This window comes from Calidris pugnax, unplaced genomic scaffold (assembly GCF_001431845.1).
Source record: "Calidris pugnax isolate Ruff unplaced genomic scaffold, ASM143184v1 scaffold44, whole genome shotgun sequence".
NCBI classification, from domain to species: domain Eukaryota; kingdom Metazoa; phylum Chordata; class Aves; order Charadriiformes; family Scolopacidae; genus Calidris; species Calidris pugnax.
In genome coordinates, this window is record NW_015094506.1 from 21,042,067 (window position 1) to 21,067,057 (window position 24,991).

General features: G+C 40.3%; 1 protein-coding gene across 4 annotated transcripts in view; it reads right to left on the reverse strand.

Annotated features, from left to right (window-relative positions):
• The window catches only part of CPSF6 (cleavage and polyadenylation specific factor 6), a 30,917-nt gene extending 17,638 nt beyond the window's left edge, over window positions 1-13,279 (reverse strand). For all 4 annotated transcript variants that reach the window (XM_014963639.1, XM_014963638.1, XM_014963637.1 and 1 more), the window contains exons 1-5: window positions 13,148-13,279; window positions 4,688-4,897; window positions 2,687-2,790; window positions 1,838-1,983; window positions 950-1,123 (exon numbers count right to left, since the gene is read on the reverse strand). In XM_014963639.1, coding sequence (XP_014819125.1) covers window positions 950-1,123; window positions 1,838-1,983; window positions 2,687-2,790; window positions 4,688-4,897; window positions 13,148-13,207 — 694 coding nt within the window. In that variant the 5' untranslated portion in view covers window positions 13,208-13,279. The remainder of the gene's footprint in view (window positions 1-949; window positions 1,124-1,837; window positions 1,984-2,686; window positions 2,791-4,687; window positions 4,898-13,147) is intronic.
• Window positions 13,280-24,991: the final 11,712 nt, after the last annotated feature.

Here is a 24,991-nt window from a genome sequence, read left to right on the forward strand (position 1 = left end):
AAAATTTGCAACTTACACAAGACATGCATGGTCCCACTTTGGGTCCAGTAGCTTAGAAATTTTTTAACAGTTGCTGGACTATCAATATCTAAAGAGAACAACATTAATTGGAAAACTGACAACTCGCCCCCAGCCAAAATCCCCACAAGCTTACAAAAACTAGGAAACATTGCATCCTACTTACACCTGCAACTACTCTCATATGGGGCATAAAATACAACATAAATTAAAAATATGGGAAAAACTATATTGGAGAAGGTAAATGCAGTATCTAAACTACTTTCAAGTCCTCATTAGTAGTTTTTCTATTTGACCATGTCCTTTTGACTGCTGTAGATGATTTACTACTGAATGACATTTATTAAAAATACTAAAGCTGAAATAAGAACTTCACTGCAATGCAAGCCTGATTGTTAAACAGAGTTCTTTCCCATGAGAGACCTGACTAAACACGAACCCCTCCTCTTCAAATTTGTGGTATTCTAAGTGCCCACTAACAGACCTGTCAGTTGGCATGAAATCAAAGCTGAATTTCTGATGATGTGTAGAAGTGTAAGGCAGTAAGGAAAAGAATTAGTTTATGCTCTGCAACAAAGGCATTCTCACCCCATATAGCAAATAAGATAATCTGAACTACACTGCACTAAAGAGAAGTCTACTTGCTAACATGATCTATCTTAATTTTTTCATACTTCCAAAAATATGTACTTTGACACATTATAAAGTATGTCTCTAAAAGATGGTATTATATTGCTATCAAATTTAGGAAGTACAACTCCCAGTTTGAATATCAACAACAAAATATCGTCAAATCCTACAATCAAGCTGCGAACCCTGATTATAGCACATTACTGAACTGCCTTCATCTTTATCATTTCCCAGAGAAGCATGCTGCACTAATACAAGAAAACACAAATGAAACTGAAACTCCACCTTTGAATTATTTTACCTGGGAAAGGTGGTGGTGGCCCTCCTGGCCCTGCTGGTCCAGGGAATCTGTCTCCACCTGGAATGGCACCAGGAAAACGGCCTCGCCCTCTGTTACTAGGTGGAAATGCTGCTCTTGAGCTTCCTCCTGGGGGACCAGCTTTACCTTCCCCAGACATCTGGCCAGATTGCGTAGCTGCAGTGGAAAAGTAAAAGTGTAATTACATAAATCAAAATAGGCTAAAGCTTTTCAACACTTGACCTGAAGTTTTACTCAGTGCTAAAGCATGACCTTAGGAGCACCAGCTTGTTCCTTGGCACCCAAACCCAAAGCATTTGGGGAAGAAAAATACAGCAGTGTTTCAGTATGCCCTACAGTAATGGAATAGCATCTGTGGAAACCATCAGTCCTTCCTTTAAGGCAGCCCAAGGCCACTAACTATTAGGACTGGGAACCACAAGATGAGGTGCTGGAAGAAAGTACAACACAGAATCTCTCTTCCCCATTCTGTCGTAAGCACAGCCTATTCAGACATTGGAATTTAGAATTAGTTTTAGAATTAGAATTTAGTCCAGTTTGTCTACAAATGTTAAATTTCTAAATGCTCTTATGTTTTTTTTAAAAATTACATCTGCACAAAATCGAGAAAGCAACAAGTTTCACCACGGTGCAACCTTCTTTCAGTGAGCACTATATCTTGCCAAAACAGCAGCTCCTCAGTGTACTAGACGATTATTTTATTTAAGAGGATCATCTTTGTTTAAAGATGCAACTTCGTTCACCTAGACTGTAAGTTTTTAATGGCTATTTTAAACTCTGTAGAAATTATCAGATGCTGAGAGAAAAACTGCCATACTGCTTTTGAAATAAACTTCTGTTTTTCCAACACAGTGAATAAGAAAGGCTTACTTTTCCTTGACTGCATTTCAAACTGACTCAGAAATTGTTTATTACATGGAGTTACAACAGGATTCTGCCCGTGCAGTTCTCTTTTAGGCAACAAATCCATCAACTTTTTGGAGGATGCTTCCGATCCCACACCCACAAGGGCAAACCTGAAAAGAAGGAAAAAAAAAAAGTTACACCACAGTTGTTCCCTTTCCTGGATATCCTGGTGCCTCATGAAATGGTTAAATTCAGTAAGCAAAAGAATACAGAAACTGTCTCACAGGTCTTAGTCCAGTTTTCAGAACAGATAAGCTAACTCATTCTAGGATATATAAGAAGAACCAAAAGTGCTAAGTATGAGATGTATCAAAATATATCACAACAAAAGCAGCTTTTTGGTAGAGTATCAATACACTACACACGAATTAATAACGACCAAGTTATTATTAAGCATTCACTGTGTTCCTATTACTACTAAATAGAGAGACAGGCACATTCATGCAAGGAAGATTATGTTGCCACTGAAAAATGGGCTCAAGCGCTCACTTTCAACAATTAATGGAAAATAAAGATGTAAAGAAATATTTAATAATGGAGGTTGGGAGAACAGTATTTACACTATGAGGAACAACAAGCATCACCATCACACTAAATGAAATCTACGAAGAGTCTTAATGAAGATGGCCAACAAGATTTAACTCACATAATAAGACACACAATACCATCATGAAAGTTTATGCCTGAAATTTAAACTAGCAAAGATCATCCATTCACATACTGATAGTTATGAAAATTGAGAACTCTTTCCCTATTTCCATCCTCCCAAACTTCAGTCCATTTACAGAAAGAAAACAAATTACAAGCTCTTACCCTTTAGACTGGCCATTAGCACGATTTTCAAAAAATTTTATCTCCAAAATATCATTTACCCCCAGTGAATGAACTGCTTCAGTTAAGTCTTCATCTGTTGTCCACTGAAAAATATTTTTAATATTCAACTATGAAAGCTTATCTATAAGACCAGGAAAAGGACAACTGTTTTCCATTTTTTTCTGTGCATGAAATCGGTCAAGAGGAATACTTAATTCAGGCTGTCAGTATTTTCTGACATTTGGTGAGCAGTCATTTATACTTTACAGTTCTCAGAAAATTAATTTTAAAAAATATACACACTTCCCCACATGCTACACTGCATCAACCCTTCCACACAGTATACCAGCTACAATATGCCCAAAAACCTTTGCATTTGAGTAACTTTTGTCTTCTGAGAGTACAGGCTTAAACAGGACTATTTCAATGACTGTTTCTTTTTTCACACACAGTTTTTTCTCCCACTGATTCTATTATTTCCACACAAAAGTCAATTTTAAACATCAAATTAATCTGGTGCTCTTTGTGAGAACTAGCGAGAGTTTAGTGAACTACATATTATTTGCACAAAAATAGCACGATTTACAGACAAAAAGAACCAAAACTAGTACAGAAACTATGGTTAGAAACAAATGCTTCCACTTAACCAAACCTACTTGCTGTAACTTCCTATTAATTACTATGTGATGTTTAACAATTTCACTCATAGCCAAAGATACAAAAGTACACTAATACTTAATGGGTTTCTTCCTACTTATGTTACCTTCATTACTTCTTTAAATGTCATATGGGAAGTGCAAAGCAGGCTTTCAAGATTCTGAACTACTTATCTGATCTCCCTCAAATCAAGGCTTCTTTTAAAAATTCAACAAATTGCTGAGAGCTGAACACAAAGATAACAAACACAACAGTAATGCTAAAGTAGCTAAATGCACCTTTTGTGTATAACTTGATTTGTGAAACCAAATAATGAGTAACAGGTACAAATTGATGAACATTGGCCTACCTGCTTTATAAATTGTGACATTTCACTCAGATGAGTTAAGCTAATTCATGTGCATTTTACTGATTCCATTAATACATTTTAGAATAGTACAACTGCTAAATCAACAGCTCTTTAATTTACCTATTAGCTCCTGAAATTACAATACTGTAATAACTAATGAAAAAACACCTAAGCACCAATAAAGATTCTTTTGCAAGTTTAGCACTAGTAAGAAATTAATCAGAAGGGAAAAAACATTGAACGAGAGTTTTGCATGTGGACCTGGAAGAATTGAATTTCAGATAAACAGATAAAAACTCCAGTTAACTCAGCTACTGACCGGATCTTGCACTTTGTCTGCTTAACTGCAATTGATTTTAAAATGTTTTAATGCTAACAGAAGTAATTGCTTTAAGGGCAACTGCAATTTAATGAGTTATCCCAAACCTGTTAACTCCTAAGACCGCAGAAATAAGCCTCAAGGCAAATACCTGAAAATAGTTTTGTTCTAAGAGTCACTGCCTTGCGAAAAGGGAAGCAGAAAAAGGGCTGGAAAAACATGAAAAAAAGTAATTTCAAGAAATACCCAGAGAACCTTCCAGCTCCATTTTCCACTAAAAACTTCAGCAAGAGTTTACTAAAAATTGGGTTCATTCAGTAGCCTTAAATTACCTGCAGGCACAGAGTACTGCACAGTTTAAACTTGCTCTCCTCTTTCATTCAGTTCTCTGAAAACTATGAAAAGACAGTAGCACAAATATCCCTTCATCACACTTACAAGATGAGAGGAAACCTTGAAGTTTATATTTACTGGAGATTTCCTCAATTTTTTTAGCCAAGACAGCTCCACATAGGCTCACTAAATTTCGACCAAGAAAAGACCACAAACCCGCCAAACCCCATCTGCTTTGCTGTACTCTTAATATTTCATGTAAAGCAATTTTAAAGCCAAAAATATTTACAAGTTAATAATTTTAAAATTCCTGGCTACACCAAAATAGTAATAAGATACTTACCCAAGTAAGATTTCCAATGTATAAGGCAATTCTCTTTCCAGTATACGTATAGACAACATTTGGCGCAGCTCCTTTACCTACATCATCCCCAACAGATGGTGGGAGAGAATCCATGTAATCACGATCTTCTGGGGCATCTCCATTATTTGCAGATGGAGAAATTACATCATCATACAGGTCAATCTGATCATGTCCACCATATTCAGCTTCCTAAAATACAAAAGACACCTTGATTAATCAAACACTCTTAAAACTTACTTGAAACAAAATGCTGAGATAACTGTCCCGTTCCACAGACGTGGTAACTCTGATTCAACACCTATACAACATCCTTGCTGAAAAGCTAAGGCACAGTTTATCCACATTAAAGTACATAAAATTCCTATGACTTCTATTATATTCTAAACTGACACAAAAAGGAAAAAAAAAACCACAACAAAAAAACCCCCAAAAACCAAACGTCTGGCCACTGTTTTGCATTGCAATACTTTTGCCCTTGTAATACGAGCAGAAGTCCAAAAATCCCACAACCCCTACTTCCAGAATTACAGCCATCAGCAAGCATGAACAACGTGCAAAATGAGAGGCTAACATTCACTCTCAAGCAAATCTTTTTTCCATCAAAACATTTTGTAGAATGAACAGATCAAGCTTCTAGAGGAACCCGACTTTCTAACACAACATTCTACCTTTCAGATTTCCACTGCATTCCTAACTTGATTTTTATCTCCTTATTCACAGAGGGGCTAGACAGGGACAGAATTCTGTTTCATTAACTTTAATAAACCCAAGGGTTTGTGTTTATTAAAGATTTATGTATTCATGGGCTACACAGGGACTATTCTACAGCATCACAGCTCCCTCTGAAACATTTTGGTTCTGAAAAACATCGTGGGATTCTGTAGTGAATCACTCCCTTCTCCCTTGAGTTGGTAGAGGTTACGGCACAGTTCTGGCCAAGTGAACTACATTCCTTTCAGAGGGAATGGAAACCTGAGATTAGTTTCCAGACACTTTGCTTCATGTGCTCAACAACTGCATCCTACCTGCTAAATGGGAGCAGACAAGTCAAGATCAATCAGTGGTCCTCCAGACAGCTTTGACTCCTAACAGCGGTAGGAGTATTTGGTCCAAAAAGCCAGACTAAATTTAGTCTGAAGTAGAGTATGCAAATAGTGCATTTGGTAGACAGGGGGCCTAAGCACCAACCACCTCAAACTGCTGATGTGCTACTACCAAGCCATATTAATTTTCATAATAAAGACAGGTGTACTGTCATGTTTACTCCAAGTGATAATAACTTCCTTCACAAAAACATGCAAAAACTTTTCTACAAACATTGTGTAACCTTAATCAGTGAGATTGCTTAATTTCAAACATGGATGAAACCGAGTGTTGTATATTTCCATTAAGAAACTATTTTTAAAACAAAGACTTATTTTAATACTTGTCATTTTTCATCTTATACTGTCACTCATCATATTCAATGGTGATCAATTCCACAATGAGATTCTGCTATTCTTTTTTACCATTCTAGCAATCACTTATGATTCAACAACCTAATCTGTGTGAGAGGCAGGCACCATCTAAATGTCTGGTGACAGGAAGGCAGTAACTTCTCAGTGAACAACAGCGGTCTGTCAAAGCTGAAAGCCTCATCGTGTTTAATGTTAACCTTCAGCTTTTATATTGATTTTCACAGGCTGCTTTGCCACATGCAAAAGTTGGACTTCAAAAGCCTGCAGAGGGTTCCTGGGCTCTTCCACACTAATCCAACACAGAAACCACCTCATCAGGTTTTGAGATCAGAGATATTTCAGCATCCGGTATCTTGTGAATTTATATCTAGAAACCCACAGGAACATCCTAGGCAGAATAGTTCAAGGTACCAGATACGGCAACTAGAGAGAATCAAGTCAGATTCCACAGAAAACAGGCTGTAAAGCTAGCAATCTTGGCTGAAAACCCACTACACCCACAACCATTGTCAGATGATTATCTGTCTCGAAAATATGAAAATACTATCACTAAAATAAAAAGGACAAACACCGCCCACCCGCCAAAAAAAAAACCCAGATAAGCTAAGTTTTGGCATTGTCAGTCAAGTAGACTTGTTCCTCAGTAAACTGCACTGTCCTAGTACACTCTACACTTCAACAGAAAATTCTCTCTCTTAAGGTAAGTTTATCATTATTAAATTAAGTAAGGGTTTCGTATTTTCACCTAGTCTGTCCAGTTCTCTGTCTCAGTTTGATTCCTCCTATCACCATAGCTAATGAAAGTAGGTTCAAAAGAACTGCCCAGGACAGGCCTGAACATGACATCTTACAACAAGATTAAGGATGATGTCACAAGACAAGTAAGGAAATCCTCGGCTAAACGTGCAGTAATTCTAGTCAACTGTGTGTATGGATGATGACTTCAGGGAAGCAGAATTCAGTCTTGGTTAGACAGATCCAAACAGGCAGCCCCCAGTCTTGCAGCAGATGTACTCAAGCCTATCACTCCAAGAAGGCTGAGCTCAGAGTTGCCAAAATGCCAGAGGAGGCAGCAGCCCACAGCTCTGCTGCACTTCTCCAGTGGCAAGAAACTCCTCAAACAGATTATTTCTATCACATGGACTTTCAGGTCACCATCAAAGGAGGGAGAAAATCATCAGGGCAGCGCAGTCTGCATATAATTCAGGGGGTGGGGGGGTGGGTGTGTGGAGGGCAAAGTGCCCAATCACAACAGTGCCTTAATTGAAATCAATAAAGACACAACAGAAAACCTGATGTTATTTACCATAATCTCTTCCTACATCATGCTGGTTTTGCAGCCAGCATGGAATTCATTCAGTTACCACTCTGTCAACAAGGTGCGTGGTGAGGTGATTAAAAATGGTCTGAGTCAGCAACTGCAAGTGTAGATGGAAGAGAAGTGTTTTGATGGCAGTTGTACAAGATCCAACAACCCTTCCTCCTTCGCAGGTGTACCGTGGAAACTTACCTAAACACACCCTTCTTTCCCAGATGCAGAAGAGTAAGAAAATGAATACAGGAAGCATTACTTCTCTAGTCTTAGCTACTTAAACAGATGCTCTGCCCGTATCAGGAATTGGTTTTGACCTCTTCTGACTTCCTTAGTTAAGAGAAGACTATCAAGCACAAAGAGAAATAATTTCTGCTTAATTCTAGTTCACAATCTTACAGATAAACATGCTAAGAAGCGAAGTCAGCATTGCTACTCTGGCCCCCTCTACAACCAACTCAGAGCAGCAATACATTTCCAAAGCCCATGTTTTAACTAGACCACAGTCTGAAATGCTAGATCATTTGCTATGGAAAATCAGGACCGAAATTCCACATTCTGTGCTTTTAAGTGGGACCGGGTGAATGAAAAGCATACTGAAAAGAGATGCTCTCAAAGACTCATGCCAGACTAGCTGATACACTTTCAGTTACTCAGCCCTTCCTCAATATTTTCAATTTTAATTACTGATTGCACTGTTTTGCAACATTCAAATATGAAAGTGATAAACACACAGAGCATCACGGTCACATCCAGAAGGGACAAATTAAAAATGTTATTTTTGGAACTTAGGAGCCATACTACCCTGAGTTGCAGAGAACTGGTCACTTCCTTTACAAATACTGGTTTGGAATTATTATTTTTTTTTTTTCAATTAAGAGACTTGCTTTTCCCCCCCCAGCTCTGTTCAATTATGAGTTAAACACTGAAATACCCCTCCAAAAATACATTAAAAAATAAAGATCAGTGATTTAAATGTCATAAAAAATTACTATCGTTTCTGAAAAAAATCCATTCAATTAGGAAAAAGCAAATTATCCATCTTCTCTCATCTGTTTTTTTTTTTTCATTCAAGTTACAATATATGTGATCAAAAACTCTAAATACACGTTAGCACCCTCGCTTTTAAAAAAGTTTGCAGGTCTGAAGAATACCACGTTAAAGAGATAAGCAGAAATCTTTCTGATTTTCATTAGCTGCCTGAGCACAGACAGGAACCTTAACTAAACAGTAGGCCTTTGATGTTTCTAAAATAGCATGCTGCCTGTGGCAGAAACATCCACCACGGTGGAAAAGTTTTTTAGACCGTAAGATTCATGTTTACTTTACAGGCCAAAATGCTCCCAGCTCTACAACACCACTATAAATTTAAGCGATCTGATCCCTTGTCAAAGAGAGTAACTAAAAATTCACAAGTAGTCAAAAGTATAAATTAAACCTAGGTAGCAACGCTGTTTGCATCAGAACAAAGCTAAGAGGTGCCAGATGAGATGGTCTCGAGTTTTCTTTGGAGTTTGATATTTGCAAATATACAAAGGTTATCTTTTCCCCAGACCCCTGGCAGCTTATCAACAGAACTGACAAAATACATATGCAATAAGGTATTAAGCATGCAATTTATAATAAATGCATGTCTGCCAGCTTATGTTTTTTATGACCAGGACAGCTCTGCCACTTCTGAGTAGAAATTTATTACACCACAATACGTCCATCCCCTCTCATAATGAGACAACTGTCCTCCTGATATAAAGGCTGTTTTTAATAACCTGTTTTATATGGCCATTAAATGCTAGTTTTTATTATTTATTACATAGAAAAATATTTTCCTTTCCGTGTTATAGACAAGAAGTCAAGAGAGTAACTAACACATTCCTAAAAATCTGTAGCCACAGAGGTTTCCAGATAATTAGCCCCATAGCAGCTTACTCCATCTAAATCATTTTCATTATCCAGTTACAAAATACAAAGTCAGAACTCTTTCATTTTTAATTTGTTAGTATTAAAATATCAAACTAGAACACTACAGGCATGTTTAGACATATCCACAATGCAACTATGCAAGTATACTCATTAGAGTATAAACAAAGCAAGTGCTTTCTCCACAGCATTGAAGTAAGAGATCCTTCTGACCAAGCAGAGGATACAAAACAATTTCAAAAACCCCATATGCATACTCAAAAATTTATTTTACTGCATAGATTACAGTAAATAGTAATGTATACTAAAACAGTTTTTTACTATGTAATTATGTGCATGTGTGTATGTTAAAAAAGACAACAAAACAAACTTGGGAAAGGCAAGGCTGATCAGAGCTTCAGAGAACTTGGCAATGCATAGTCACATCTTTATGACCACAGGAAAGTAACCCCGTTTGCTGGTCAAAGTTACAGACAACTCTGAGTCAGACCCAAGCTGGCCTCATGCACAGGCTCTTCATCATCTCAGTATCATGCACTGATAGTCTAAGGTTTTGTGTACAAAACCACACCCTAACATTTGCTAAAGCGACCCAAATCTTACTGTGGTCTTCTGCCATCAAGAAAATGCCAGCCTCAGCCATTTGCGCGCAGATAATGCAGTTCTCATGTGCAGCACAGATCTCTATTTCTTGAAGAGCAAGACGTATAACATATGCCAGGAGATCAAAGTATGCCATGCAATGCCTATTTCTTACAGGTCACAAGCAATGTATGCAGGAAGTATTAAATTTTTGAGGCTCTAGTCACAAAACAAGACTTCAAACAAATACAAAGGACTACTGTATGGGGAAGACAGCTTAGAAGAACCAAATGGAAAATGACTCAACTAAGTTCTCAAAAAAAAAAAAAAGAGAAAAAAAAGAAAACACAATTTAAAAAAAATAAATACAACTGGTGGGAGCCAAATTGAGTAAAGCTGTAAACCAAAGGACAAAGAAGAATACGATTATGATGAACAATAAGTTAACGAAGAGGCAACACAGATATAGTTTTGATGAGCTCCAGATGGAATAGGGAAGATGTATTTTCACTAAGAAAATGTGACTTCAAGTCAATTTTGTCAGCTCATTGCAACCAACACTGAACACATCCCAATACAGTTCTCAGTTGTCATCCATCTTAGCCAGCTTGTAAACCTATGGCTCTGTGGTCCTTACTTCACCCATATAACCTGTAGTTCATTTAGCATTAATCAAACAGAACATCCCATCCTCCCACCTTCTTCTAGAAAAAGGCATTAAAAAAAAATATCCCTGAAGATCCTCAAGGACAAGTACCCTGAGGCCCACAACAAGACAGAACAATGAAGGGAAGCTCATCCAGCCACAAGTCCTAAATGACCCATTTGCTGTAGATGAACACAAAAGTTCTGTCCTAGCTTGGGTATAAACACAGTTATACTGAACCCAGAAGAACAACAAAGCCACACAGTATATTTTTCAGTCCCTGCTACTAGTAAAACTAGAGGAAAGGGTTCCTACAGTCTAAGTCAAACGAATATTGGTAAGTCAAATTAACGTACTGCAACACAATCCAAAATCAATAGCTTAGTGCTTTACACATAAAGCAGTAAGCCATTTCCTTACAAATAGGTGTTCCGTAAAACATCCACTACACAATCAAATTAATAACACAAATCACTTTCTCCCTATCCCTATAGCATTTTCTCAACTTTCATCTTCAACGATCCACAGATATGCAGAACCATGTCCCATCTTATAAATTTAAGCTGTCAGCTTCAAATCAGAAACAGTAATTCATGAATAGAAGCTTCTAGAGGACCCATCACAATGATGTCAAAATTACAGGTAACAAGTAATACTGTAGACAGTAACAACTAGCTTTCTTTTGTTCTTGACAGAATGAAATGGGAAAGTGCAGAGGTGTCAATCTCTCCCAGTAAATCTTTCTATTTTAAAGTAAAAGTTCAACTGAGCAGGTCCTGAGACAAAATGAAACTTGGAAAAGAACAAACAGCAATTTTGGCTAGGCACTAGCCTCTTTCTCACTTTTCTGCCCTATATTTTGCAAGGTTCACAAACTGAGGAAGCAGACACAGCCCCAGCAGAGCAACTAGAGTGAACACAGTGAAAAGTGCAAAAGGGTCTCCTGAGTGCTGGTATAAGCTAAATCAAATCATCAGAAGCTTCATATGTATCACCATCCTTCTTTGCACTATGGCTATAAAGTATATCCATATTAACCGTAACCTGACAATATCTGTCTGCACTATGCTCATAGCACAAAACTATTCTACTTTGAGGGCTTCTGTACACGTGGATTTACACAAACGCTACTTTTTTCTGAAAAAACTTGAGTTATCAGTGTTTTACCTGGAACTGATTAAAACAAACCCACTTTATTAAAGAAACTGAAGAGATGTACTCTTATGCTGAACAGTGTTTATGCTAGAGTTCACCCCCACTTAAACTCATGTAACGGGTCTTCAATTGTAAGGGAGAAACCTTCACATGAAGACAAACTTAAGAGCAAATCAGTCCTCTCCATCTCCATCCTCTCTAGTATGGCATTCTTTTATAGTATACCTTTATGAGATTACTAATCTTCTGAATTATTTATCAATAAACAGCTAAAGAATTAAAATTTTCTGAGATAGTTTTAAGTTGATATCAAAACGAACTGTGATTCCCATAACCTATTACCTATTTTGCAGTTCTCTGTACGGCAGGCAGGCATACAATTGGGCACAGACTCAACAAACCCAGAAAATGTGTGAAAGTGCAGCGTTCTCGGTTATTTAGGTTCTAGGGCAAGAACAATGCAATCTGGGGCAACGCAACCTGGAGAAGTGCAGGAGTCACAAACAGGACAGATGGCACACAGAACTGATATGAACATTAGGTTTCAGGAGGAAAGCTGGCACACGGGTTTTGAGGAAAGATGAGGGGTAAAAAAAGAACGAGAAAAGTGGACTATGTGTAACCCTGGGAAGTTCTTGTTTATTTCATCCCCACTTCCTCATCAAAATACGAGCTCCTCCTCTAGAGATGAGCTGCGTGACTTTTGCAAGGAATAGGAGAATTACGAATAAAGGATAATTTAAAAAAAAAAAATATTAAGAAAGGTGAAACAGTTTCTCCAGCCCTACGGAACAAAGCTGCACTAGTTCTGCCTCCCCCGCAAAGAGCGGCCGAGAAACTCCTACCGCTCGGCGGCTTTTTTATTCATCTGCGAACAATGGCAGTATTTCCCCTCCGCCGCCGGGAAGGAGCCGCTCTCCCCACCGCATCCGGCGGGGGCCCGGCCTCCAGGGCCTCCTCCGACCCGCGGCGGGAGAGGGATCCGCGGCCGCTCCGTGGCGGGCACTCGAGGAGGGGGAGAGGGAAGGAGGGAAGGCGCCTGCCGCCGGCGCACCGCGGCCTCTCTCCCTGCCCGCCAGCAGCCTCCCCTCACAGACCGCGGCCGGGCGGCGCGGCGCTCCCCGCCAAGCCGGGCCCCGATAGCCCCCGAAGGCTGGGCCGGGCCGGGCCGGGCCTGAGGCGCGGCCTCTCCCCGCCCCGTCCCGCCGAGCGGAGGGGACACATCCCCGCACTGAGCGGCGGGAAAGCCCGGCGGCAGCGCCAGCCGAACAATGGCGGCGCGGCCCAGCGCTGAGGGCCCTGCAGGCGGCGAAGGCGGGCGAGGGAAGGGAAAGGAGGGGAGGGGCCGCGCCAGGCCGGGCCGCGCGTACCTGGTTGAATTCCTCTCCCACATCGGCGTAGATGTCGATGTGGTCCACGCCGTCCGCCATGATCCCGCCCGGGCCGCCGCCGCTAGCCGCGCCCGGCTCCGAGGCCGCCGCCGGGAGGGGGGAGGGAGGGAAGGAGGGAGGGAGGGAAGGAGAGCGCGAGGGGGCGGGGCACAGGGACGTCACCTCCGCGCGAGGAAGGGGGAGCTTCCGGTAGCGGCAGAAGTGGCGGCCTCTCCGAGAGGGGCGGCCTGGGTTCGGCTCGCCCCGCCCCGACTCGCCCCGCCTCGGCGGTGGTGGGGCCCGGTCGGCCCGCCCCAGGCCGCTCGACGCCACCAGCCGCCCGCCATGTTAGGCCGCGGGCTCGCGGCGCCTGAGGGAGCGCAGGGTCCCGGTGCTGGTGGCGCCGGGCCCTCCCCGCACGGGGTGTGCTGCCAGGCGGCTGTGAGGGCCCGCTGTCTGCGGGACGGGGCTCCTACAGGCCCTGCTGGGTGCTTGGTTGTGTGTCTGGCTGCCCCGGCTTCGAGGAGAGGGCTGGCCAGCCGGGGAAAAGCGCGTGGATGGCTTAGTAGCCAAGGACTTTAATTAAAACATCAGTACAGTGAAGGAGGAATGCTGCATCTTCAAAGCAGAGGTGCACAGCCTGGGCCTGGGAGCACAGCATAATTTCCAGAAAGGACATGAACAAGCACACGCTGTTCTGTGTTTAGCTGGACACTGAAATACTCGGTTTTAATGTCACGAGGTGAAGAAAATTGGTGTCAAATCAAGAGGCTGGATTTTTTGCGTTCGTTTGTGGGTGGGTTTTTTTTATGCATTCGGAACAAAGCTTCAGATTATTTTTAGATGACTGTGCCAATTACCCAGACACGTGTTTAAGCTCCAGGTGATTTCAAAAGCAGTGAGCATCTTCTGAAGCATAATGCACAATGTACATAATGTTCTGCATCGTAGATTACGTTCGTAGTACATCATGTTGCGCATCCAAAAATGAAGCTACTCTTTTTTACCTTATCATGAGCTGACAATAATAAGCTTGCGTTTCTCAGACTGAATTAAAATAATGCAAAAACATCACTGCAAGGAATAAAAAAGTCAAGTGTTATTTTTAGCTTGACTCACAATTTCTTTTTCCATGACTGGGAGAGCTTCCCAGTTGAGCGTTTGCGTCCCAAACAGTCCTGACTTCTCATCGGGTCCAGGACTTGGGTACAGAGCATCTCTTTCTACCTTGCTGCCTTGCTACAACAGTGTAATCTCCATTGAGAGGAAAGATGAACAGACCAGAAAAGCGCTGAAAAATAGGGAGAACCACAACAAAGGATATGCTGTAAAATGCCAACAGTCCAGATACACCTCAGGCATGGAGATGCTTAGACATTATTTCTGGAGTTCTTATGTGGCTTGTGGCACGTTAAAATTTGTCAGCTGCAGATCTCTTATGTCATTCCCAGTGTTGATAATTCTGGAAGACAGACAAGCGGTAAGTGAGCTTGTTTTCAACTCTATTGAGTTTCCTGGTTAGAGGAACTATCAGATCCCATACCATTTGGAAGAGTTCAGAATAGCCCCTGAAAAAAAAGCATTTTAGAGATGGTAGTTGGGAACAAACAAGCAAAAAGCTTTAATAGAACTTTTACTGTTGGTTACAATTATGATTGATAATACTATGATCACAGGTTAAAAGTTCATATCTATGAATGCTCAAGTTGTATGTGGATGAAATAATTCCTTCATTTGGCAAGGAAGATGCACTTTTTTTCTGTATTTGCCCCAGTCCATACAGGTACTGTTACAGTGTTGAAATGTAATTGGATTCACATATTTCCTTAATGATGAACTAATTTAGCAACTAGTCTTCTACAGAACAAAATGAAGCATTGTGACACTTAATACTTCTGGTCATGCTGAACAAAGTTACTGAAGTCAAGAGAACTTAACCCTCACTGTCCTAATGATCTGACAAAAATTCACAGCAGGTAGTAGGTTTTGTGCAGTTTATATGCGTCTGAATATCTTAAAGTTAAGCAAAGATTGTAATTATGTTTAAAAGGGCAAGGAAATGAAATATGAATGAGAAAGTCATTATCATCACCTCAGAATCCACCTCAGGGATTGCCACTGGCATTTGAAGGACCCCACTGGGGGTCTTTGAAGAGACAGGAAAAGACATTGCCTCTTCTTTGCTCTGTAAGATAATGACGGGGGATCAGTGAAACCCATGGACCTCCCTGCACGGTGTTTCTGTGCTCAGGGGGCTTTACCACTTCGGAGCCTTTCTAAATAGTTTGACTTGCTAGATTTATTGCCCACAGGCATTTACAGAATACGCTATGATCATTTTTATTCTTGTATACATATTGTTAGGCAAATTCTGTAGGATACTAAATATTATGCAAGCTGTTCTATTTCTGCTGTATTTTCATTCTTTTGATGAGTGGGCTTACCTAATATTGTCTGCATCTTTACTGTGGTCAGCAATAGCTTCTTTGTGAATTATTATCTCTCTATGGAGCATCTTAAGAGTTTATCCACTCCAGTGAAAATGTTAACGCTTCATGTTTTGTACACATCAAAATTATTTAGACCATATGTTGCCTTCACCCGGCAAAATTCAGAAGGCTGAGGTAGAGCATGGGCTGAAATAGAAATGTGGTCATGAGAGAAAGAGTTATTGGTGGTACAACTTGATCTGGGAGAAGAGTAAAACTGGTAAAGTTTGTTGGGGACAGCTCGGGTTGTGAAGTAATTGCACACCTTCCAAACTCGTAGCCCAACATGAGAACAAGTGGCAGCGGATGAACTGGTGACTTCCATCAGTCCCTCTTTCACACCGTGGGATATTCTTTCATCTGACAGCAACAGCTGGAGCTCCCTTGATATCAAAAGCAGGAGGAAAAAGGGACACTGGCAGCTTTACATAAGAAAGTGCCCTATACATTAACTCCCTGTTTCTCATGGATCCGCAAGAGCCTATTTATTTGTGTATTGTTCCTTTGGTCTCTTGTGCTGTAAGGATGCAAATTCAAGTATAATCCTCATTTTGAACATAAAAGCAGCAGCTGTTGCTCTGAGAACCTTATGACGCACGCACGTTCTGTTAGCCCACAAGACCTCTCCATGCTTTCCTCTCCAAGGCCTTTCGGAGCCTTTTCTACTAGGATGTTACTGCCACAAGACAAAAGGGAGGAGAACGCTTTTCCTGTCCGTTTGTATTCTGTGTGATTACTTCAGAATACATATAAATGTGCTACTTCAGGTAAGAGTGGCAGAACTGGTAATCTCTTTGTGCTAACATCAACACAGCAAAAACGTATCTTGATACTGAAAAAATAAATATATGTTAGAAATTTCCCGGAGGTATTTAGACTGAGAATGGTACAGGAATTTTCAAATGGATTTTTATTTTAATATCAGAGTGAACTGTTCATGCAGTAGTGTTACAGACAGCAAAGTGAAAAGATAAGAAATAACACAATGAAATGCTGTATTAATCAGGATAGTACTCAAAATGAAAAGAGGTGACTGAGAGGCACTAATCCTTGACTGCGTACTTACTTTCAAAGGCTGTAATGGCAAGTTTTATTAACTGCAACGGAACTGCAAGCTGACAAGGAAAGGGACAGTCATGTTCCCATTCCCAAACAAAGGTAGCAACAGCCTGTGCTGGGAAAGCAGGAATATTACCTCCTCTTTTGGTTGCAGCTCATAGTTAAATTGGATTAAGTGTAACACGAAACTGCATCCAGAGGGCATCTACAAAAACTTCTACTGACACAGCTATTGTAGGAAAATAGCTGATATTATTTATGTCTTGCCCAGAGTTGTCTTTTTGTAGGTATCCCATTGTTCTGGGCTCAGAAATGTGAGGGTAGTGTTCCATCTTCCCCCCCATGTAACGGCCCATCAGTCTGCTCATTCTCTTGGTTCAGCTGTTCACTCTCTGGTTCAGAGCCAGGTTGAAAATTAGGGGTAATCAGGAGATGATTTGCAAGTGGCACGAATATTCAGCCCTCAAGGTAGGAAAGTGTATTAGAGTAGGTAAGTATAGTGCAAGAGGTGATGATCACTTTGAATCCACTTTGAATCTGTTTGAATCCACTTCTGTATGAGCTGCTAATCAGAAGGCTCAGTTACCTCCAGAAAAAGTATGAGATTGAATTATCAGCTTTAAATTACATACCAATTTTTTGATAGCTTCACTTCCCATTTGTTTAAAAGCCTCCCTCCAAATTTCATTTTTACCCTTAAGATCAGCACTAATCTATTTTTTGCAATACCTGCCTGCAGTTGATCTCTTCTTCTAAATTAACTGAAACCTCCTAAATGTGCTAAGTGCATTAAACATATCTCTCTTTCTCTGAATGGGCTAAATGCATGTACGAACAAAGGAACAGCCCTATCAGGATCACTTTTAGGTGGTTTTGATTTTTCAAAGAATTTAAGCTCTGGGGTAACTTAGTTGCATAGGATTCTGTTCATTTTCTTTTGCCTTTTTAATTCCTATTTATTTATGATATCAGGAGAAACTCTGATTTTGAAAAAAAACCTTCACTGCTCCTCCATGTATTGCACCTGCCTTAGCACTTTGAGCCGAGGCTGGTACAACACAGCTCTCCAGGCTTCATCTCTTTCAAGCTCAGCTATTTGGAGATACAGTTTCAGACAAGAGAAACCTCCTCCATAATGTTCACGTTTGGTTTTTTTGAAACCATATTTCAGGAGTGGCAATATCTATTGTTACTGTGTTATAAATAAGCAAAATTTGTCTGGAAGTGGAAAGCAATGTCTCTTATTCAAACAGCACGCCATCCTGTTTCACACTGGTCCGTGTCTATGCAGCTCTGCTGAGTGGTATCTGCATGAGCCATGGTCAGGGGGAACGTGCCTGTGCCAGTGGCCTCCAGGAGCTCATTGCTCCAGCTACCAGGATGGTGTTTTCTGTGCCTTCAGAGACAGCAGAGAGGGACAGCGGCTCTGAGATCTTCCTTCCAACATCCCCTGAGACTGCCCGGGGAACGAGGTTGTGCAGAGAGCAAGGGGGGCTGGTCTTGAGGATACTGCAGAATAAATCACCTCTGCAAGTCCCATGGCAGCTTCTTTCTGCCCTGCAGTTCAGGGTGTAGGTGTACAGTTCACTCACCCCAGAGGAAGAGCCATTAACCACTGCCCACACCATAAATCACAGTTCTGCGTGCACTGATTACAGTTGTTACAGGACAAAGGTTTAGATTTAAAGACAGTGATGGGAGGCAAATAAGCAGAATATGAATTGATGAAAGCTATGTGCGCTGGTGAGCTGACACCAGCATTCTGTTAGAATGCTTGTAGTACAGCAAAGTTGTGGTTTTGAAGGCCATTCTTAGGGACTCCTTTGGTGTTCTTTTCATGTGTCTAAATAGAACGGGCTTTTGCTGGTAACAGCTTAGTGGCAGAAAAGTATTCATTATTCTCAACAAGGTTATTTCTTTAGGAATTTTAAGGATATTTTAGGAATAAATAATTTTCATATTAATAATTAACTTCCGGTGTAAGGTCTCATTCTGAATTACTTTGAGCCCAACTTAATTTTTGCATTACAGAAAATACACAAAGTACTTGTAGTTATTTTGCATTTTCCCAACACTTTAAATCTGAATTTATTGTATGTCTTACAAATGTTGTAATATATTCATTAACTCTTTCTCTATAAGTTAGGTAAGTGTACCATGTGTCATGGTTTAACCCCAGCCAGCGGCTGGAACCACACAGCCACTAGCTCACTCCCCACCCCGTTGCGATGGGGAAAAGAATCAGAAGACTAAAGGTGACAAAAAACTTGTGGGTTGAGATGAAAACAGTTTAATAGGTAAAGCAAAAGCCACACACACAAGTGAAGCAAAACCACCTGCCTGCTGGTGGGGTGGGGTGAGGAGCAGAAGAGGCCTTGACTGCTGAGCAGCAACCAAAACCACTGGTGCCCTATCACACTATTCCCATCACAAATCCAAGCACTGGCATTACACCAGCTGCTAGCAAAAAAAGCTGAAATCATGACACCATGATATTTATTTTAGTCACAGGGAGATACCTGGGTTCAAATTTCCAAAGCAGCTATTGAATTTGTGGGAATCTGACATATAGAGTGCCAGCCACAACAGTATTAGCAGAAGTCAGTAAACGCTGATGGAATTTAGCACCTTTGTGTATTTGAGCCACTCAGAATTAATGGCCATTTTAAAAAACATTGATTTTTCTCTTCCTGCAAGTATGAGGTCATAAGATATCATCACTAAAACAGAAAAAAAGAAGTTGAAAATTTCAGAAATATTTGAAGAACACTTGAATCGATGACAACAATCACAAACCCCATATAATTTGACTAATTTAAAATGCAACTAAGTAAATAAAAACTCCTCTTTTGTGTTTATAACCCATCTAGGATAACTGAAGATGAGCAAACTAGGAGAACAGATGAGAATCTATATTAGATTCTAGAAGGGAGATATAATCTTAATACTGATCTGGTACTTTATTGCAACAGAAAAGGAACGGAAAAGTAGAACTGTAATTTTGGCTTATGTTTGTGTCTTTATTCCTTTGGTTGGTTGTTTTTAACTAGAAATATATATTTTATTCTATGATTATGAACTGAGCACATATATGTGACAAGCAATGGAGAATTTCACAGACAAAAATAGAAAATTCATATCCATGTTTCAGGCAGAAGTTATGTTTCTGTCAGACATTTTGCATTAAGATAAAAATCCGACATGAAAGAAAAAAAAAGAAGAGCAAGGGAAATCAGAAGAGCAGGATCAGAAAATGTGGGGTTTGTCAGCCAGATATAAAATGGCTCTAACGTCTGTTTCTATGGCAACTAAAAATGAATGGTTCTGAAGATAAACTCAGTATTTTTTTTCAGCAGGGACATTAACGTTGCTGTCTGCTGGCGCACACTCATAATGATATTCTGTGCCCCAAACTTGAGCATGTACAGATTCAGTATCCCCATCATATAATTTCACACAGTTGACCTGCACCAACTTTTAAGGACAGGGACTGGGCCCTGGTTGAGTCTCAGCTGTTCTGCCCTGAGCAGTAAACCGGAGCCCTGATCCTTTTCTGAACTAAAGCCCACTGGTGGTCACCCATCCTTTACGTACGCCAAAGCCAACTCAGCAGTTTTTAACTCCTTGGAATTATATGCCCTTTCATTAAAATCAGTTTGTTACACGTCAGTGCTATTGGATTCACGATGTCCTTCCAAGACGAATTGAAGTACTCCAGGCACTTGACGTGGACATTGCCACTGGAGGAAGGGGAACCGCACTTCTGCAACCCCTCCTTTTCCTGCCTGCACCTCCCCTCTGGGCCTGGGCAGGTTCACAATATATTTCACTCCAGGATCCCCTGACCGGGCAGGATGGATGAGACTTTGCAAATTCTGGGTCCCTCTGTCCCCTAAATGTACTCCATCCTCATCAACCCCCACCCTGCCCACATTATCGCAGAGTGCAACATGTACCCACTGCTTCATGCAATAAAAAACTTCTCCTGGTAAGCTGCGGCACGGCCATCCCATTCTTTCAGAGTCTTTGAACTAAAAAAAAGCACACAAAAGAGTTATTGTGTCTTGGGGCCACAACAGCACCATGTGTGATCTGTAGAAGACTGAGGGCCAGGTGTTTTGTGGAGAGGAAGGAGACGTTCTCCAGAAGTGACCAGCCATAAAGTAGCTGCAAGTCCCTCTAACGCCACTTGGCACTCTCTTAATTAGCAATAAAGCCATCACCCGTGTAGACCATGGCGAACTGGGTCAGAGCAGTGGCCTGGCTCAAAATTACCATGGTAAAAAGAATAAAGCTGACATGAGACCTTTGTGTGAGCAGATGGGAGTGGTGGGGGCCGTGCATGCAAGGGTCAGGGAAGGGCAGGGTGACCTGTTTCAGTGGTGGTTCTCGTTTGTGCCAGTTCCAAACAACTGTGAAAATACGGCCTTGTTTAGCATGGCAGGTTTTAAAGGTGGCTTGGGGTTTTTTCCCAGAAATTCTTGTGGCACCATTCCCAATGAAAAACAGCCATTTTTTTCAGCTATATGCGCTATCAGTGTGCTGAACAGAGGACTTTCACAGAAGAGTGCCTTCAAACAGTAAAGTGTTTAACACAGGCTTACTAAAATGTCCGGTATCAAACTCAACCAGCTGATACAGAATTAATTCCTTCAGAAGCCCCATCTGGGACACAGCCGACTCACACCAGTCTTTATAGCAGATGACCTCTCAGTGAACTACAATATAATGTGTTTCTTTAAGGTTTGTTTTCCATTGCTCAATAAAAATTCCAACGGGGGAATTGTTCACAATACAAGCGAAAAGGAGAAGGGCATACAATGCAGTTCACTGGAAAGAGAGAATTAACCAGCTGTAAATCTCCACTGTCTTTGCAGTGCAACTGCTAGCTGCACAACGGTCTGAGGAATAAGCAGAGAGGACAGACTGGTTTGAAGAAGTAGGTAGCAAAAAGAACAGAGCCCCACCAGTCAAAGACACAAAGCAGTATAGTCTTGTATTGAATTTGGTGCTCGGTGATGCAACCAGGTGCATTTTAGATGTGAATCCTCCTGACTTTACTTGGAAGCTGATGCAAAGTGTTTGAGGAAGATGTGAAATGTTATTTGGCTACAGGTTCAGGAAATTAGTGGATGTTCATTGTAGTATGAACAGAAATCATACACTACAAATGCTCACTCACTCTTCAGAGTGAAGACTTCTCTCTTTGCATTTAGAAAACTAAAGCCTGACACAGAAGTAGTGGTAGCATCTTTTTCTTCGTAGTGGCATGTGATGTAGTTACACGTTTGCATCGATGCAGAGAGTCTCTGGAACTACTCTGCAGGGCTGTCCAGATTTACAGCAGCGCCATGAACACATGGGCTGCAAAACTGTGGGCTGTCTGTCGACTGTCCCTGTCCTCAAAGCTGGTTATATCCCAGTCATAATAACAACGTGCCAAAAGGCCCTCTGGAGGCTACTCTATATCTGTCCCCATATTGCTTGAACTGGAAGAACCATCTCCAACTAGTATGTGTCCCTGCAACGTGTTGTAGTTGTCTACAAAAAGGCAAGCCCCGGTTCTGTCTTTGAGATCTCAATGCCGAAGTCTTGTGATATTTTCCATATGTGCATCATACTGGAGCACTGGGGGGAGAATATGTATGGAAGTGTACAACTCGCATCCTTTCTAATTTTAATATTTAAAGACTGGCTTCTTTGGCCATCCTGAACTCCAGTGCAAGTTATACACCCTCAGAAAGTCTTCATTGTAGTTTGTACATCTGTCTGGTTTCCTAATAGTGTGTTCTAACTATGTTGTTGCAACTCTGGATAACCCTTCTATTTATATTCATATCTGATGCTATTTTGAGTGCTTCTAAATTCATAGCTTGATTTGATTACAGCTACAGTGGAAAATAATTGAAAAATAAGCTCAAGGCAGGGAAATTTTATAATATATCTGGACTATGTGCTACAGTAGATGGCACTATAACTTAAGTCAAATGAGCAAGTCAGCTGAACTGGGATTTTACAAACCTCTAAATAATGGGATTCTTTGTGCAATTTTAAAGAGCATTCCAACAAAGTAAGTAAGGAACAGGCCTTTGGCAAGCATCTGTGTTGTGGCCAAATTCCAGATTTTTCAGGTCAAATTATTTCCTTAGGAAAACTATGAATCATGCATTTGCATAATAGTTTTTCCATCTGCTTGCATCTCTCCACTCAGAGACATTTTTGTTCCTTTTAATATTTCACCTGAAAACACATACATCTTGTTTTCTTTATTAAATTATGTGAAAATCTTTGGATTGCTATCAGCAGTGTACAGCATAATGATCTAATCTTGCTATCATTACTAACTAAAAGAATCGTGTCTTGCTGTAAGCTGGGAAGATCGCACCCTGGAATGATACCCCACATTCTCTGGACTTGCATGTTAATTTGATCTCTCTGAGCTAGAATGTTCATCTGGCCCTTTTACCAATAATACTGTGTAAAGCTCAAAATTATTTGCTTCTTGTGCTCTCATAATATCCCAGGAGGTAAGATGGCAAACTTATTCCTATTTCCAAATAGAAAATCAAAGGACAGACAGGTCAAATGGCTTTGCCTTGTTCACATAGGGACTGTGTTAGAATGGAGACTTGCATTTTACATGGAATATATCTATATCTCAGGTATACACAGAGCACATTTTTGTTCTGTGTATCCCACTTGAACAAAACAGTCTACATTCCTTTACCACTGGTATTTAGGTTGTTCTGGTGTTTTGCAGAATGAAGTCTGGTCTTGCTGTTAATCCCTATATACTTTGGAAAAGGCCCTAGATACTGGAGATCTGAAATAAAGATGTTTGCTTTGGACAAACCTGAGGCATTTGTGGCTGTTACTAAACCTCTTTCCTGTTACTAAAACTCTTTCTAGTGTATTGAAAATATCACAGAGCTGTAAATAAATTAATTCTCTCCATTGATTATGTATTTAAAGACAAGTTGTATCTCTCCAAGAAGCAGAGAAAGAAGTAATTCCACAAGAAAGCATAAGAGCTCTAAACCTTGCCATGATGTATTAGTTTATTGTTCAGTGTATATTGAAATACAGCTGTGGCAGATACCACATTCCATCAGGGTCATAGCTTTCTTCAAGATAATTTTGGGTATGTATGGACCTTTGTTTCTTCATTAACTCACAGCTGAAATAAAATCAGATCTTGAGGTGGAAAGTTTTTTTCAATGTGTTCAAGAAGAAGTGCAGAAAGGACTCTTATTTTTTATTACATTTCATTGGCATGTATATGACTGTTTTCATCAGACCAATTATGCTGCTGGTAGTACTTCCTATAACGCAAGGAGAAGTTTTTCTAGTTTAAAGAAAAGGGATTTAAAGACAACAAGAGCTTGAATCTGAAAGTCAGGGAGAACAAGCTGTTGCTGCCTTAGGAATATTATTAGTTTGGCAAAGAGCTCACAAAGCCTTTCCGAAAAGCTAAATCTTCTGTGATTCAGGTTTGCAATAGGATACACTAGATAATTTCCAGAATAAAAGGGGAGTTGGACTAGATGATCTCTGGAGGTCCCTTCCAACTCCGACAATTCCGTAAAACAGAGACCACACTTTTATATAAACAAGGAAAATCCTCAGAATTGTTATTCATAATCTACATTTTTTGTAAGATTTTTTTTTTCTTACCTTAACACATAAAGAATCATATAGGAAATCTGAAATGAGCAACTATTCAAGACATAACTTGAAACAGTAAACACCTAGGCCTGGGTAAGACAAATAACTGAAACAGTAAAAGAGTGAATCTAAATAAATAAGTGCAAACTGCAGGGATGTTTTTTTACTCCAAAAAGAGCAGTTACCAAGGGCTATTTTAAAATAAAAATTTATAATGCAAATTTTGACGGAAATTAGATCCACCTTTTAATCCACCAAATACAGTAGAGAGAGCTCATCTTTAGTTTCACAGGTCTCTTCTTTCTATGGAACCTGTCTTAAAAATGAACCTGTTGGTGGTTTTCACATACCTCATGTTTAAGGTCTTTGTAAAATGACTGGAAATAAGCTTCTAACCTACGTTTCCTGAGCTACCCTGCAGAGGAGCCTCACTCACTTCTTTAACAAGGGCCTCCTGAATTAGTTGCCTTAATTCAAATATTGTGAGTGTCCTTCTCAGGGCCACTGTACTTTTTGATATATTTCACTGAAACATTGCATACTATGCTAATAACTTGCTTATTGGATGTTATGATTACATCATTAAACTACAAATAGAAAATAAAAGGGTCAGAATCCTTAGATCTAGGGT